The 18,136-nt window shown below is 40.5% G+C and overlaps 1 protein-coding gene across 11 annotated transcripts in view; it reads left to right on the top strand.

The window, feature by feature from the left end:
• The window catches only part of elnb (elastin b), a 65,386-nt gene that overhangs the window by 802 nt on the left and 46,448 nt on the right, over positions 1–18,136 (top strand). For all 11 annotated transcript variants that reach the window (XM_084320671.1, XM_084320673.1, XM_084320670.1 and 8 more), the window contains exons 2-7: positions 6,942–7,106; positions 9,547–9,819; positions 9,986–10,012; positions 10,124–10,510; positions 10,613–10,639; positions 10,758–10,922. In XM_084320671.1, the coding sequence (XP_084176797.1) occupies positions 6,942–7,106; positions 9,547–9,819; positions 9,986–10,012; positions 10,124–10,510; positions 10,613–10,639; positions 10,758–10,922 (1,044 nt within the window). The remainder of the gene's footprint in view (positions 1–6,941; positions 7,107–9,546; positions 9,820–9,985; positions 10,013–10,123; positions 10,511–10,612; positions 10,640–10,757; positions 10,923–18,136) is intronic.

The raw sequence follows: 18,136 nt of genomic DNA, 5'->3' as shown, positions 1-18,136 counted from the left end.
GTGTGTGTGTGTGTGTGTGTGTGTGTGTGTGTGCGTGCGTGCGTGCGTGTGTGTGTGTGTGCTGTGCGTGCGTGTGTGCGTGCGTGCGCGCGTGTGTGTGTGTGTGTGTGTGTGTGTGTTAGGCAGTTTAATAAAGCACCTGCGGACCAGATGTGACACAAAGTTTATAAGGTATGTGTGTGTGTGTGTGTGTGTGTGTGTGTGTGTGTGTGTGTGTGTGTGTGTGTGTGTGTGTGTGTGTGTGTGTGTGTGTGTGTGTGTGTGTGCGTGCGTGCGTGCGTGCGTGCGTGCGTGCGTGCGTGTGTGCGTGCGTGCGTGCGTGCGTGCGTGCGTGCGTGCGTGTGTGTGTGTGTGTAGCAGTTTGGCCCAGGTGTGACATATATTGGAGAATGATTTCATATTGATGTAGCATCTCAGAACCTGTGTAGCTTGGTGGCATTAACACTACCATGATCAGCGGTTCGATTCCCACTGGGGTCATAGTGTAAAACCCCAATAGGGAGGTTTAGTGGTTAGGTCATTGTTGTTTCCGGCCGGTCCACCTTGTTTGAAATTGCAATGTATTTCCAATGGACACATTTCTAAATCGTCTCGTTTGAAACAAATAAAAGCATGAACATTGGCATGGTGTACCTTTATGTGTGTATTCATCCACAATCTATAGCTCAACATGAACAATGGACACATTTCTAAATCGTCTCGTTTGAAACAAATAAAAGCATGAACATTGGCATGGTGTACCTTTATGTGTGTATTCATCCACAATCTATAGCTCAACATGAAACAATTCGCAATTTATCGTAAAATAATTACGTATAATTGTATTTCAACCGAAAATGCTTAAACAATAATGTTAGTGATAGAAGGGAACTCATTTTGTGCAAAAATGTTAAGCTTGCCAATGTTCATGAGGCAGAATTATTACAATAGCCGATAATACATTTCCCCAATGATAAATCCCTTTACGGGTTGACTGTGCAGGAAACTAAAGTGACGTCAGACTACACCTCCCTATATGCAGTCGTTCCATGGTGATGATTTTGATGATGATGATTTTGGTGATGATGATGATGATGATGATGATGATGATGATGATGATGATGATGATGATGATGATGATGATGATGATGATGATGATGATGATGATGATGATGACGACGATGACCTATATTTATCAATATTGTTATCTGTGAGCAATTTACTAATCATTATCATGATGATGGTCATCATCATCAGCAGCAGCAGCATCATCATCATCATGGCTACACTGTAAAAAAGTAATAAGTTGTCAACTTTTGAAAATCATCATCATCATCATCATCATCATCATTATCTCAGCAGCTAAATGATGCTGCAATATCACATCTCTGAAAAGATGGTAAAACAAAAAAAAGACGTTTCCATATCCCAAGTTCAATCAATATGTGTGAACATGAGCTACTCTCTCTCCTAAAGTCATAAACCAGATAACTAAGAATCAAACTTGTGATGTCATCAAGTATAAAGTCTGGAACTGCTTCATTGACAATGAAACGGAGACAGATTGTGTGGACCCACATAACATTTGTTTTCTTTTTTAATATCCAAACAAGCATTATTCTATAGTAGTGGTTTCAGTTCTAAAACAGAAAATGTACCTATGACTCTCAGTGTCATTTATAAATTTGTTCCCAATTCATTGTCTGGAGCAGCTCCAGACTTTATACTTGATGACATAACAAGGTTGAGTTTTAGCACTCTAGGTTTGGGATTTTGGAGAGTTGCTAAATTTCCCTTATATTATTGTACCATCTTAGACCAGAGGAATAACATGTATGAATTATGAAATTGGGCGTAATTCCCCTTTAAGAAGCATAATAACTAAAGACGTTTTTTTATAGAGGTAACCATAGTATTTTCACCATAGTAGTTTGGTTGTTCAACATTTCTCCAGCCGAACATGATTAGTGCAATTTAGAATGTGAAAGATGACTTAACAATTGGCAACAATGTGAAAAGATGATGAGACAATGATTGGTACCGATGACGAAAAAAGCTGTATAATCCTTGAATAAATCATAGTATTTGTAATGAATGACCAAGTCCCACTACGCCCCATGTGTATTTTCATTTTAGCATTTCTTTCCTTCTCATGTAAGAGGAGAACTCTCATTCCAAAGCAGTGCACTGTGATCCAGACTGTTGCGTCATCTGGAACCATGTACATGTACAGTGCAGTGCAGGGAGGGGGGGGGGGTATGAAGCCATGATTGGTTGTTCGGTTTCTGTGCTTTTGTTTTACTGCGCTAGTCTTTTGTACAGTAGGTGTGCTTACATCGCTTTACTCTACTTTGAAAGTCACCTTCATTTGAATGTATACTGACACAGTGTGAGTATACAGGAACTGTGGTATTGCTAAATCAGCAAAGCATGAATCATGTGTATCAATGGCAATCAAAAATCTATTGAAAATAGATGGGACTGTGAAATTGCATAGTTTAAACAATCCACAACGTTCTGAGTGACTGTGCTGACATCACAGAGTCCTTGCTTTGAGGCAACGTGACCGCAGATTTGTTTAAAAACATTCTTTACAATAGTCCACTATGATATTTGAGTACAATTCGAACTTGCAATTTTCTCTGTCTTCACATTGATTGATTGAAAACTTTATTAACAGATTGCAGAATGGGTACAATACAGTACAGCTCAATACACACAATTGTTAAGGGGATGCAGACCAGAGAAAGACTTTCGTCTTGTTTACATCAGGGTCCCCCATTTTCAATTCATCAGGAATTGGATCATGCTCCGGTTTGTCTGTGTTTGTTTAAAATGGATTCAAGAACTGTCAGTAGAAGCAACTGATAAATTGGATGAATTGTTGTATTTAAAAGATTTATAACATTATAGTATCAGAGAAATATCATCCACACTCTACTTTCCAGCCAGAGGTCCCTAGAGGATGCTCAGACGACGTGTCACTCATCATCATACGAAATCACTTCCATATGCTGTATTTATGTCATCCCCAGCTACATAAGCTTCGTTCTAGGAGAGAGGGCCAAACCTTTTGATATGGAGAAGTGCTGGAACATAACATTGGCTGTGCCACTGGACATTGATGATTCATAAATGTAGCAAGTAAATAACAGGTTCTGAGGTCTTGTATATCAACACGTTGGTTCCTTGTAATGATTAATAATTAAATTATTTCAAAATCGTCCTTCCTTCCTCAATTATAATTATTGCGCATAAAATTCGATCAACCTCTCTTGACCAGAGCAATGTTGTGTGGAGGGCCAAACCTGGCCCACGGGGCTAACTTTGGGCAACCCTGCTCTAGGAGAATGCATTCTTCTCATGTGTCATCTACTTACAAAACTACAAAAACTTTCTAGGTAATAGGTTTCTATGTTAGAGATTGCCTGTGGCAGTGATAAATGACTAAGAGAGAAGCTATTTACTGGGCACTGTTAACGTGCTGTATATGGTATTACTCTGAGACCATAAACCTCCATTCTTTACACATCCCTGAAGACCTCTTCTCTTCACATCTGTATCATGCAGTCTCAAAAGCCTTTCCTTTTATAGTTGTTTCGCTTTCTTGGTGTCTATTTTTAGCTATCATGTCATATCACTTGTGAAACGGAATATAGGTGCAAAAATTTGTGAGAATTATGACTCAGAGAAACATGCCTTTGGGATAAAGGAGTATCTTTCTTATCAGTTGTAGTTAAACTCAGTCTGAGAACACAGGGCTGGTAATTATTTACTCTTGTTGTGAATAACACGCACGCACGCACGCACACACGCACGCACGCACGCATGCACGCACGCACACACACACACACACACACACACACACACACACACACACACACACACACACACACACACACACACACACACACACACACACACACACACACACACACACAGAGTGACTATTGGCTATTCGGCTCAACAGTGAAAGATTGCACAAGCAAGCCATACCAAAACTGACATATTATTTCAGTATTTCAATTTGGTACACTATGAGTTTTTTCCGTTCAGACAAATTAAATAATGTTTTATGAAGAGCTGGCAACAAGAGAGGGATGTCATGCTACATTAGCCTCTGACAAATGACTCATAGAACTCCAAAGGTTCTGTCATTTGTCAGGAGTCCAGAACAATGAAAACATAGCCAGAGTATTGGACTTCTGTTTATCTTCAGATAAGACTAAACCTTTGCCTTTAATGATGAATGATGTAAAATTGTAAATATAAAGATATTATATATTAAATAAAAATAATGTATTAAAAATGAATCGAATCAAATCACCTGTCCCCTGTGTATTGCAGGAGTGAAGGGAAACCACATCTCTGACAGGATAGAATTCTACCCTCATTTGTCAATGTTCTAACCAGATGAATTACCAATGACCTTTTCCTTAACTTAATAGTTGCTGAACAGAGCTGCAGCAAAACCACAAAACGTGTATCTTGTAACAACCAATTTATAACAAGGTGGAAACCATGTAGTTGTATCCCAGCTTTGCTACCTGAATTAGATCCTTTTCAGGTGGCAGAATGGTTAAGACCATGATATTTAACTTTAATGGCCATGTGGTGTTGGTGGGTAAAGGGTTCACAGTGCCAGTGCAAAGTGCCTGTCAGTTGCTAGTGACCACCTGTTATACTATACTATACTATACTATACTATACTATACTATACTATACTATACTATACTATACTATACTATACTATACTATACTATACCTTATATATATATATAATATTATATTCTGTTGTAGTTACTGAGCTTCACGGCCGGCCGGCCCTAGGCATAGACAGCATAGGCCGTTAACTAGTGTGCCCTCCACTAGGGGGCACCAGCTGCCAGGCCGGAAAAAAACATTTGTTTGATAAAGTCTTTTGGTTGAAAGAAGTTGTTTTCATCGTCTTTCGCAGACTCTAGCGTTCGTTGTCATGGTTTTAAACTATAGACCCTCAGGAATGTAGAGGTACCAGCCCTACCCCGCTAGCTTACCGGGAAATGGGAGGACGCTTCGCTCCAAATTTGAAGCCTTGAAAACCGTCTGAAAGAATTCGAGGGGGAAGAAAAGACAACAGCCTGCTGACATCGTGGTCTTTCAGAGGCTCTTGCAGTCTCTCTGTTAGTGGTACAGTGCAAATGTAGATATCATCCGAAATTAGAGACCCTAGGCCTAGGGTTTTATAGGTACCAGCCTTACCTTACCTTGCTAGCTTACCGGGAAAAGGGAGAGATTCTATTCCAAATTTGAAGCCTAGGAAACCAGATGAATGAATTTGAAAGGACCAGCTGACATAATCATCTTTCAGAGGCTCACGGTCTCAAAGTTAATCTGAAGATACCGATATCATCAGAACCTATAGGGACATTGAGGAATCTAGAGATACCCACTAGTCTATGTCATGTCTTTCTAAAGTTAGAGTGAAGATTGAGGAAGTATCACCTGAAAGATGATTCTGTAGATATCAACCCTTACATGCTACCGTACCAGGAAATCTATGATTATTTGCAAAAAATCAGTACAGCCATTTACAGCAGTCACTTGATCTCTCACCTCAAGATATCTCTATGAAACCAGGCTGGTTGGAACCACAAAGATTTACAACCCTGTCAGATTTGTGCAAATTTTTTGGTCAAAATCATGCAATTTTGTACAAAGATTTATTTGTATTGTAATTGTAAAGCTGAGACTCTTGTGAGTTCATTGAGTGCAATTGTATATGTGTAATGATTTGAGTAGTCATAGACCGTTCAATGTGGTGACAGATTTTTATTTAAAATCTGGCCTTGCTCTATGAAATGACTTCATGAAGCTTTCCACTGAAGATATGGGCCATTAACGATCCAGTACAATGGTCATAAATTATTATGGACTGTTAACGTCGTGAGTTAATTTCAGCTTCAGAAGTATCAAGCGTTTTAGGTCACCCTCTCTGAGCACAGCCAACTCTCAGTAGGCTGAGGCGGCGTGGCCTTCTGTTCACTAGACACTGTATAGATGCTTGACTGAGAGATGGCGCTGCTAAGACCGGCCGCCGTTCTGTTAGCTCCGTCGAGACTGTGCTTACTTTTGTTAATTTTTATAGTTTTCTGCTTTAGTTTGCACTATATAGTATATTGTATATTAGTATATTGTATAGTATATTGTATGGTAACTCAGTTACTTCTACTCTGCATTGAACATTATACATATGTACATACTGAACACTTGTGTCTACGTACGTGACTTCTATTTTTTACTTGCTATACTTATTTTATTTTATACTTATCTATTTTTGTCTAGCACAGTCTCTGGAGCGTAACAGAAAGAAGCATTTTGTATAAAAGTATTCTGTACTTCTGTATGACAAATTGACAACTAATAAAGAAACTTGAACTTGAAACTTGTTAAGGACTCGTATGGATCTTCACTGAGCCCTACACAGTTAGATGTCACTGAATGGCCAATCAGAGCAGCTAGATGTAATTGATGGGCCAATCAGAGTAATCCATGTGTATTTCAAAGGAAGCAGATTGTAGTTATGACACTAACATTCCACAATAAGCTATTTGTGACTGAATTAAAACATCATCTTGAAGTTCAGCAATTCTGTGTCTCATTTGTTATTATTATTAAATTGTTGAATCTTTTCAGAAGACAATTTATCGACATCGACTTAGTCGATTTAAACAACATCAGTTTTAACATTTTCGATAATTGTATGTCAACATACCCTTTGTGCATGGTGTATATCTATGTACATTGACGATAAAGGGGGGGTTCTGAGCCATTTCACAAACAAATGCTGGGGCCAATTTTTGCAGGACTCTCCAGATGTCCAGATAATTCTTTTTGTATTGTATTTTTTATCAGAATGGGAGGAGAGCACCAGTCTGAAATCTCCAAATGTAACAGGGTCCTGCATACTGTTGTGTTTTTAGGTGTATACATACCTGCTGGTGGTGCAGGAGCTGGAGCAGGAGCTGCATTAGGAGTAGGTGCTGGTGCGGGACCTGGACCTGGATTTGGGCCCGGAGGAGCTGGAACTGGGCTTCAGCCCGGTGGAGCCGGACCAGGTGGAGCCCTTGGAACAGGAGCTGGTGGAGGTGGATACTGTTTATGTTTTCTATTCTTATCAAGCTTGTTGTTATAGCGTATGCCACATGTTGGACGATTTTATTCTAAGTGGCCATCAAATAATTTAAACAGATTTAATCCTCATTTGAACAGATAATTCTGGTAAAATTTTACTTAGATCATATTCATCTATCATCTGGCAACATGCTTCTTCTTTCGTGTAACGTCAGAGGTCCAACTCCGTATCTTGTAGCCATGCCCTTAACTCTGGTCCCACAACAAAGAGGCTGGCTTTCGAGGGTGGTCTGTATAGGGGGCAGATGGTCAGGATGTGGTCAACAGTCTGCTCAGGGTCTCCACACTCACATGCAGCGCTGTCTACCAGGCCCCACTTCTTTAATGCTGCTTTAAAGCGACCGACCCCAGATCTTAAACGGTTCAGCAGAACCCTTTGCCGGCGTGGAAGATCGTCTCCTGTGGCGCCATCTCCTGGATCCCAGATGTAGTGGTGGATACGGGTTGGCCCAGCACTCTCCCACTCTCTCTTCCAGGCTGCCGCCAGCCATCCATTTCTGGATAGGTCCCGACTCCAGTCCTCACTCAGTGATGGAACGGAGCATCTCTTGTGCCGCCGTGTTGTAGGGGTGGCGGGACTTGAGTCTGCTCATACAGTAGACCTGTGCTGTTATTGTTGTGGTGTTATGTAGGGTGTGCCAGTCATGCTTCACTGCTTTCCTTGCTAGGGCGAGAGTTGCAGCCTCTCGTCGTAGGCCAGCTGGTGCGATTCCTGCAAGGACTGGCAGCAGGAAGACGGGTGTAGCCTTCAGGCATCCAGTGATGATCCGGAGGGCGTTGTTAGTATAGCCGCATCAACATTTTTAACGTGTGGGCTAAGTTCTGCTCCAGACTGGGGCACAGTACTCCGCTGCCGAGAAGACCAGGGCTTGGGTGGATATCCGAAGGGTCTTGGCAGTGGCTCCCCAGGTTGTACCAGCGAGGCGTCGGATCAGCGCAACCCTTGATGTTGTCTTTGCCCTGACATGTTCGAGGTGTTGTTTGAAGGACAGTGTCCGATTCAGACGCACGCCAAGGTATTTAGGGGCTTGCTGGGACTCCAGACGCTTGTGGTCAGCATATATGCATGTATATATACCTCCAGTTCCCTCTTGGCGTCTCTGTTGCAGAGATGGTATGCTGCTGTAACGGGCTTGCTGGTGCTGAGCTGTAGGCGGCACTTTTGTAGATAGGCTACTAGGATGTCCATGTCTTGGTTAAGACCGTCCTCCAGTGCCTTCCATGTGGGTCTTCTCAACATGATGGCAAGATCACGAAAGATCAGACTGCAAAATAATGCATCACAAATGACTGTAGTTGTGATCGAAGTTCTACTCTCTTTGAATCTTTGTCTTACTTTGCTGACGAGAACACAGTCAATTATTCCACTTCACTAACATACTGGGATGGCTTAGAGTAGACGACAGAGTACAGCAACTTGCAATGGGCCTGGTCTACAAGATACACTATACGACTAAGGTACCCATGTACATGTCAAAATACTTCCCAAAGGTCAGTGAATACCACAACCACTACACCAGAGGAAGCTCAACAAATCATGTTAAACCCAGATTCGGCTCAAACAAGGGACTAAACACGTTTAGCAATTATGCCACATCAATGTGAATCCCTACCCACATTCAAAATCGCTCTTAAAGAGCACCTACGGGAGGCTGCAATTCGAAACTGGCCACCGTAAATGCCCAAAAACCCCACCACCTCCTAATAGACAGTCTCCTCCCCACCGCATGTATATATTCCCTCCCCGCCGTATGTATATTTCTCTCCCACCCACCCACCCCCTCCTAATGTACAGTCCCCTCCCCATCATATGTATATACTCTGTCAGGATCTAGGGGTAACAGTACTGTATATTTGAATACCGTTTAAGTCACAAATGTATCAGTACTAAATACCTATATGTCCCTATGCCATAAATGTCATGTATGTTGTGTATGTCATAAATGTCTATATGAATTGAAAATGGGGGACCCTGATGGAAACAAGACAAACGTCTCTCTCAGGTCTGCATCCCCTTAACAATTGTGTGTATTGAGCCGTACTGTATTGTACCCATTCTGCAATCTGTTAAATAAAGTTTTCATTCATTCATTCATCAATATACTGTAGTTTTTAGAAGTACATGTATTCCTGAAAATGTCAACAATTTACTTTGTGCATCATTTTACAAGACATTTTGTTTTAATTATATCAAGTACTGGAGGAGGTCAAGGTTACAGGAGGTACATTTATTGATTTTAATGTCTGCAGATTGTGAATTCCTCATGTAGTTTTTGTATTACAATAATCAACGGTTGCTATATCAGAATCATGTTTTATTACTTTCAGTCAGTTGTCTCTGCCCATGTTTGGCTTTTGTTTGTGTTTTGTATTCATGACCATTGTATCCCTCAGCTGGTTATGGTAATCTTGGTGGAGGTTCTGGAGGACTGAGACCAGGAGGAGTTGGACCTGGTGGAGCTGGACCTGGTGGATTTGGTCCAGGAGGAGTTGGAGCAGGTGGAGCTGGACCTGGTGGATTTGGTCCAGGAGGAGTTGGAGCAGGTGGAGCTGGACCTGGTGGATTTGGTCCAGGAGGAGTTGGAGCAGGTGGAGTTGGTCCTGGTGGTTTTAGACCTGGCGGCTATGGTGGTGGTCTAGGAGCTGGACCTGGAGGCGTTGGAGCTGGTAAGAGGAAGAGTTTAAAATTCTGCTTAGGATAATTATATAGTCTATAGTGCTACCAATAGTTTACAAACTACACATTTAAAAACCAGGATTTCTTCCATGGTACTGCATGGTTGATTGCTGATATAACTTCTAAAACTCTTGTTACTGCTGCCTCTCTCTACAGGAGCTGGTGGGAAACCTTCTAAAGCTGGTGAGACACTACGTACTAAGCTGTGCATACCGTTAGTTCAAACATAGCCTAGTTATTGTGCAAGTGGCTACTAAATTCTGATTTACAAGACATCTTATACACATCCCCTAGGAGCTGGCTATGGTCGTCTTGGTGGAGGTGCCGGAGGACTGGTACCTGGACTGGGGGCTGGAAGTCTTGGAGGAGGAGGACTGAGACCAGGAGGAGTTGGACCAGGAGGAGCTGGACCAGGTGGTTTTGGTCCAGGAGGAGTTGGACCAGGTGGAGCTGGACCAGGTGGTTTTGGACCAGGAGGAGTTGGACCAGGAGGAGCTGGACCAGGTGGTTTTGGTCCAGGAGGAGTTGGACCAGGTGGAGCTGGACCAGGTGGTTTTGGTCCAGGAGGAGTTGGACCAGGTGGAGCTGGACCTGGTGGTTTTGGTCCAGGAGGTGCTGGTCCCGGAGGCTATGGAACTCGGCCAGCTGTTGGTCCAGGTGGCTTTGGCCCTGGTGGAGCAGGTAAATACATAGAATTAGCATGATTGATATGTATGCATACTGTTCTTGCCCCAATCATATGACTTTTGTTGAATTTTCATTGTATCTCCATCTTTTCTACAGGAGCTGCTGGAAAGCCTTCCAAAACAGGTGTGTGGACTGGAGTTCATTGTTTGCCTTTACACCCCGGCTTATTGTGTGTAAGTCAAGTTGGTCTATGATTTCAGTTACTGTAGCCTTGCATTTTGATCCTTGTTCCCTTGAACAGGCTATGGTGGACGGGGTGGAGGGCTGGGAGCTGGACAGGGGGCTGGAGGTCTTGGTCCAGGCGGAGCTGGAGGATTTGGTCCAGGCGGCTATGGAAGGGGTCCAGCTGGATCTGGTCCTGGTGGTTTTGGACCCGGAGGCATTGGCCCAGGAGGACAAGGGACAGGTAGAACGTTTATTATTTGTATTTGTATAATTAGTTCACTGTACAAAAATAGTAAGCAGATACAATGGGTCTCATTCTCCAACGGACTTAAGACAGAATATTTGCTCTTAGGGCCATTTAAGACATCTTAGATTTTGGGATTCCCCAACCGTGTTAAATATCTGTTTTATTGATTAATTATACATTTGAAAGAATGCAGGTTATAAACGACAAATGGCTGTCCCATTGTACCAATCAATGGGATATATTGCATGTTGGCTATAACCTGAATTATTTCAAATGTATAATTAATCAATAAAACAGATATTTAACACGGTTGGGGAATCCCAAAATCTAAGATGTCTTAAATGGCCCTAAGAGCAATTTGTTTTTCTTAAGTCCATTGGAGAATGAGACCAATTAATATTAAGTATAACATAAATATTGGTACTACATTTGACAATATTTAAATATCAAAGTTATTCATACGTTTCAAGTTTTTCCTGGAAAGTGTGATTTCAACTCTGAGGTCAGTTTTTCACTAATTATCCACCATTTAGATTAGTACGACATTTGGTGTACATGTTTTAAATAAAGATCCTGAAATGTAGATTACGGGGTTTTGTACACCATAGAATAATGTACACCCACCTTGAGTTACAGTATACACCACAATATGATAGGCCATGCCCGTGCACACAAATCACAACCAACCTTCATATACTGATTCATGTTTGGCTCTTTAGTATATGTCCCATATTTCATTACATTTGGTCAACTGGATTCAGAGATATATACCCTTTGATTGTGTGGTAGCTCCTACAGTACATGTGAATGGGGATTTGAAAAGGCCTTTGCAGACATGGTTCCCAGTGGTAAAACTGCTGAGGCTGTCCTGTTACTCAATGGGTCTCATTCCCCAAAATGTTCCAAAGAGTTCTCTTGGAAGACTTATCTTGGAACCGACTGAGACAGAATGACAAGTTCACTCTGAGTCCCCAACGTGCTGGTAATATGTCTTAAGTGGCTCAAACGGTCGCATCTGTGACATCTGCTTGGGGAATGACACCATGTCTTTAACTCAAACGCGCGTTCCTGTCTAGGTCATTTGCATACAAAACAACGCCTCCAGAGCTCCTTATAAGGCAACTAGTGACGCAGCCGCGTGAAAATGGAATGGCGGAAGTGCTTTGCGACGCATCAAAATTAGATTAGATTAATGTATTGGCATCATATATAGTACAGCTGGTGGTACACCTGCTGCAGCACGCGCGTGCGCACACACACGCGTGCGCGCAGTACTGTATATGAATGAATGAAAACTTTATTTAACAGATTGCAGAATGGGTACAATACAGTACGGCTCAATACACACAATTGTTAAGGGGATGCAGACCAGAGAAAGACGTTTGTCTTGTTTACATCATATATATATTATATATATATAGTATCTACTAAATCCTAATGAAACAAGTAACTAGAATATATTAAGCCTATATTCATTAGACACGTAGGCCATACTGGCGCACACAAGACTTGTTATGGAATATTAATGCAGTCTATTTCCACCGATTAGCTTTAGTTCTTATTTATTTATTTATCCACTGTCATTTCAGTGTTGGTGTATAGGCTATATAGTGTATTTCAATATAAGTTTAATTGATTAATGATATATTCGAAGGAATGCAGGTTTATATCAAACAAAGATCTGTCCCATCGTATACCATTAAAACAAATAACAAATAAGAAATACAAATTCCACAGAAGGCATTAAATAATTATTATTTTCAATCATTTCACAATAATTGCATAATTGTGTTTGAATATCTGAGTAATTAAAGTAATTATACATTTGTCCAAAATAGCTGGTTCAGATATGGTTAATCCAGCTGCCCTGTGATCAGATGAATCCATATTATTTATTTTTCCGACATCAAATGCGTAATTTCTTATCGTACAAATATTGTCATATTTATTTAAATTATGATTAAGTAATTAATTCCAAGCAGGCCTGTAGCGTTGACATGAAGGAATCACTATGAGAACACAGTCTGTCAAGTTAATAACATTTTCAATTAGTCAATCAATCATAAGTGTGCTCCTCAGCACTCTTAAATCTGCTCTCAGCCACGCTCAAATCTGATCTCAGGAAAATTTGGGGAATCGCGCTACCAGCCCTAATATGTCTTAAATGGGCAGAAATCTACCTAAGAGGACATTTTTGGTCGTAAATCCATTCGGGAATGAGACCCAATGATACTTTGCCCAGTCGTTGTGGGACTTGGCACACTTGTTGACTAGCCTCTTAACTGGCACGACCCGGCCCCAGGATGCATTTGCATTTCTTTTAATACAATATATATATCGAATTAAAGCCCTATTTGTTGCCTGTCGATTGCCCTTTCAGGCGACAAAATCCATTCAGCGGTTCTCGAGTTACATGCCGATATGTGAGGCGTGCGCCAAAGTACACGGCAGACCTTTTTTTTTTTATCCACTTTTTCTATTTTTCTCCCATCCCAATTTTAATATCGTCCAATTCAACCCTCCCCTGTCTTCGAACGTTGTTTTTTGCCTCCCACAAGCCGGCTGCAATGTGGACTAAGTCATACGAGTCCCCTCCGATACTCGAGGTAACAGCCGTCGCATCTTTTCACCTGCGCGGCTCGATCTCTCAACGTCGGGGGTCTGGGCTTTGGAGGGGCCCTGCCCCCGTCGCTTCTTGATTCTACTGCGCAGGCGCACCAACCGACCTGTAGGAGTCGCTGTCCACAACGCCTGATCCCCACCCTTCAGTTTCCCTCCCCGTAATACGGCCAATGTGTATTACTGTGGACGACCAGCTAAACTGAAAGCAATGTGGAGAGCGGGGCTCGAACAGGAGGCATCCTGTTCGAGCCTAGTCTCCCGCATTCGTTGCGAGCGCCTTGCCCACTGCGCCACGTAGCCGCCCTCACGGCAGACCTTTTTTTTCTTCTTCTTTTTACCACCCCCCAACTCCCGGGGCTCTAGCTCCGTCAATCATTTGGTGATCTCGAAAATGATTGGACAGGGTGGTAGGCAATGAGTGTGGCTTTCCAATGATAATACCCCACGTGGGGATCTAGGTGAAAGGTCACGCGTGAAAACAGGAATAGAAAAAAACGCATAATGAATTGAAGTCAATGAGGAAATGGTTTACTGGAGAGCTTTTTTTTTCTCCACAGTTTACAGAAATCACTCCTAATCACTCATTTCTGAACGGATTTTTATGAAATGTGGACATGTAGTACTACATAAGACTTCAGGATATGGACCCAAGTTCAGACCTACAGTATGTTACTCTATTTCATTAGCACTAAAAGTGATATTTTTTTATTGTATCAGAAACTTCAGGTCAGGGATACCCACCTATCATCGAGGTACTTATGATAGCCTATACTGTGGGCAGCTGTATTACAACAGGTCTGGTGATGACAGGCCTTTAGACCAGCCCAAACAAAACACTGCCAATTTTCTTAATCTGGGCCTCCATTACCTGGGCCTCACAATGAGTGGAAGTATAGTCTATGGCCAGAGGCCCGACACACACTGAACTGTAAATATTGTTCCTCAGGCTGCTCGATGTACAGCGGGATGACGATTGCTCGCATTTACCATTATTTCATTTCCTCCATACCTCTCAAAACCATAAGCTGTTGCCAAGGTGCCACATACACACACACACTTACACACAGCGGTAAATGCTAATGCATGAGGCACCGCGGGTCTGTGATAAAGAGCGGAAGTCGCCACGTCAGTCCGAGTGATTTGCTTTGGAATTTTGTCGCTCTCTCTGTTTTTCATTCCCCCCAGACATACAGTCTCAGGTATGCAGGATAAGGAATGTTGGTGACATTATCCAAGCTGTTCTCAGAGGTCATGAACCCAGCTCTGTGGGACCTTTTTTAACTCCACCCTAGAGCTGGAAAGTGGATCAGTGTGGAGACATGCTTGCAGGTCACACTTTCCAGTTTACCTATAGTCTGACAATCGACAAGAATAAGACCTAAAACATCCTGTGTTTCACTTGAATAAGCAATGGATGGCAAGCATTTACAAGGTCAAGGTCACCTTTATTTAGAACATTTAAGATCAACTGAAGTTGCACCAAAGGGCTTTACAGTATAAAGAAACAGGTAAACAACCTTATCCAAAACAGAAGTTAGACAAAACCATTCAAATGTATATCTGTTCTATTTATAATAATAAGTTGCAGTTATTTTGTACCCTAAGTACTTTATTTAAGAATTCACAAAAACAATGGTAGACTGTAAGGTTGTACTGTAAGGTCATTTTATATATGGGTTTAATTAGCTAAATGCTAATGACAGGCTGCTTTTGTATATAATAATTTGTTCTTAATTGCTTGCCTGGATAAATAAAGGTTAAATAAAAATAAAAATTAAATATAAATGGCTGCATTTATATAGCGCTTTTATCCAAAGCGCTTTACAATTTGTTCCTCACATTTTACCCATTCACTCACACATTCACACACCATGCAAGGATCCAACCTGCTCATCAGGAGCAATTAGGGGTTAAGTGTCTTGCTCAAGGACACTTCGACACGCTGGAACGGGAATCGAACTGTAGATTGCCAGACAACTGCTCTACATCCCGAGCCACTGTTTCCCCCCAACATGTGTGCATTACCTCTGTTTTTATCTTGGGGCAGGAGAATGGGATTCGCTGGTTGACTACACAATGGAGACCATGGTGCCCTGGTCTTCTCGCTGTAATCTTCCTACACATGATTTAGTTTCCTCTCTCCGGGTCTTGTTAATGTTCACTGACTCATTCATAGTCCTTTCCACCAAGTGTTTTAAGACGTTTTTAAAGTCAAACGTCCACACTTCAAACAAGCTTGTTGCTAAATCTTTCCACAGGAGCAAATTAGTCCTTGTGAGGCTTCACTCTGGCCACAGCCATGGATGTATGATATTACCAGGATGGAGGGTCACAGGCGCCACACTGAGTTCAGTATGAGGGAGTATAATTAGTGCTGTCAGGCGATACATTTTTTTTATCTAATTCATTACAGGATTTGTAATTAATTAATCTAATTAATCGCATTTTAATCGCATAACCATTTTAGGCCTGATATTTTATATTCTATAATCATATTTCAAATATTGCATGTGTCCGGATGGCAGAATTCAGTACTGTATACAAAACCTTCTGTTTAATCATCTTCCCTTTATTCATTTGCTTAGATTTTTCAGGTTTGGTAAATTTTAGCATGGTGTTATTCACAATAAAAAAAAAAAAGTAGCACTTTATAATAACACCCTGTTATAATACATTTATAAGGTATTTGTAGATAATGAACTAATCATGAACAAACCATTTATATACATTCATAAATGATTATTAAATCATTTATAACTATATTTGTATAACATTTACAAAGTATTTATAACGCATTAGTGGATAATGAACTAATCATGAACAAACCATTTATATACATTCATAAATGATTATTAAATCATTTATAACTATATTTGTATAACATTTACAGATTAGTTCTACATTATTTATAACTCATTATCAACATTGTTTGTACTTGATTTGTTCATCATTATATAATGTTGTTTAATGTGTAGTAACACATTTGTAGATGCTTTGAAAAATGGATATGAAAAAACGACTATACTGTATCTCCATTTATTTTTCATGTTCAACAAATGATTTGTTAAGACATTCATAAAACATCTATAAATCATTTGCAGATGCTATTGTGTGCCCTAATCTGAAGTGAAGCCTATTCATCATTAACAAATGTCTAATACAGTTAATTATTTGTTATCTTTTTCATCACATGTTACACATGTTGTAGACAGCTTTTGGATACACCCTTCTTTATGACATCAAACAGTGACAGAAAGATAAATGCAATTTTATTAACATATAAAAATAAAATACATGTGCATGACATATAGTGTAACATGGGGGGGCACTAGGACCCAGGAGTACCCTGGCCAGGTATTGAAGAGTATCTAGACAGGAAGTCTCACGCGAGTGAGACTTGACGTCACGTGTGTTGCCGTCTGTTTGAATGGAAGCATGATACATGCAGAACCAAGTTATCCATGCTGCTCCTGCCCCACGCTTTTAATAAGGTATGAGCAGGTTAAACACCTTTTTTGTTGGTAAATCTATTCCATCATTTCCAACCTACAAACAACTCTTATATGTTGTGTAGACGTACTTGATGTGGTGGGTGCTAACGTTACATTTGTTCCTAATGTGTGCTCACACAACACACAAGAGTAATAATTATTTGTATTTTCAGGCTCTATCGGCGCCTATACAGTCGAAAAATACAAATAATTATTTGTGTCGTGTCATCATCACATACCGCAATATACTGAGCACTGAGCACACATTAGGAACAAATGTAACGTTAGCGCCCACCACATCAAGTACGTGCATGTATCGTGCTTCCATTCAAACAGACGGCAACACACGTGACGTCAAGTCTCACTCGCATGAGACTTCCTCTCTAGATACTCTTCAATACCGGCCAGGGTACTCCTGGGTCCTAGTGCCCCCCAATTTACACTATATGTCATGCACATGTATTTTATATGTAAATAAAATTGCATTTATCTTTAGTCCTAATTCTGTCACTGTTTGATGTCACAAAGAAGGGTGTATCCGAAAGCTGTCTACAACATTTGTAACATGTGATGAAAAAGTAATAATTAACTGTATTAGACATTTGTTAATGATGAATAGGCTTCACTTCAGATTAGGGCACACAATAGCATCTGCAAATGATTTATAGATGTTTTATGAATGTCTTAACAAATCATTTATAGATACAGTATAGTCGTTTTTTCATATCCATTTTTCAAAGCATCTACAAATGTGTTACTACACATTAAACAACATTATTTAATGATGAACAAATCAAGTACAAACAATGTTGATAATGAGTTATAAATAATGTAGAACTAATCTGTAAATGTTATACAAATATAGTTATAAATGATTTAATAGTCATTTATGAATGTATATATATGGTTTGTTCATGATTAGTTCATTATCCACTAATGCGTTATAAATACTTTGTAAATGTTATACAAATATAGTTATAAATGATTTAATAATCATTTATGAATGTATATAAATGGTTTGTTCATGATTAGTTCATTATCTACAAATACCTTATAAATGTATTATAACAGGGTGTTATTATAAAGTGCTACCAA

Source organism: Notolepis coatsorum (assembly GCF_963971535.1).
Source record: "Notolepis coatsorum genome assembly, chromosome: 8".
NCBI classification, from domain to species: Eukaryota; Metazoa; Chordata; class Actinopteri; order Aulopiformes; family Paralepididae; genus Notolepis; species Notolepis coatsorum.
Note: the sequence above shows the minus strand (reverse complement) of the source record. Positions and strands in the feature narration are given on the sequence as shown.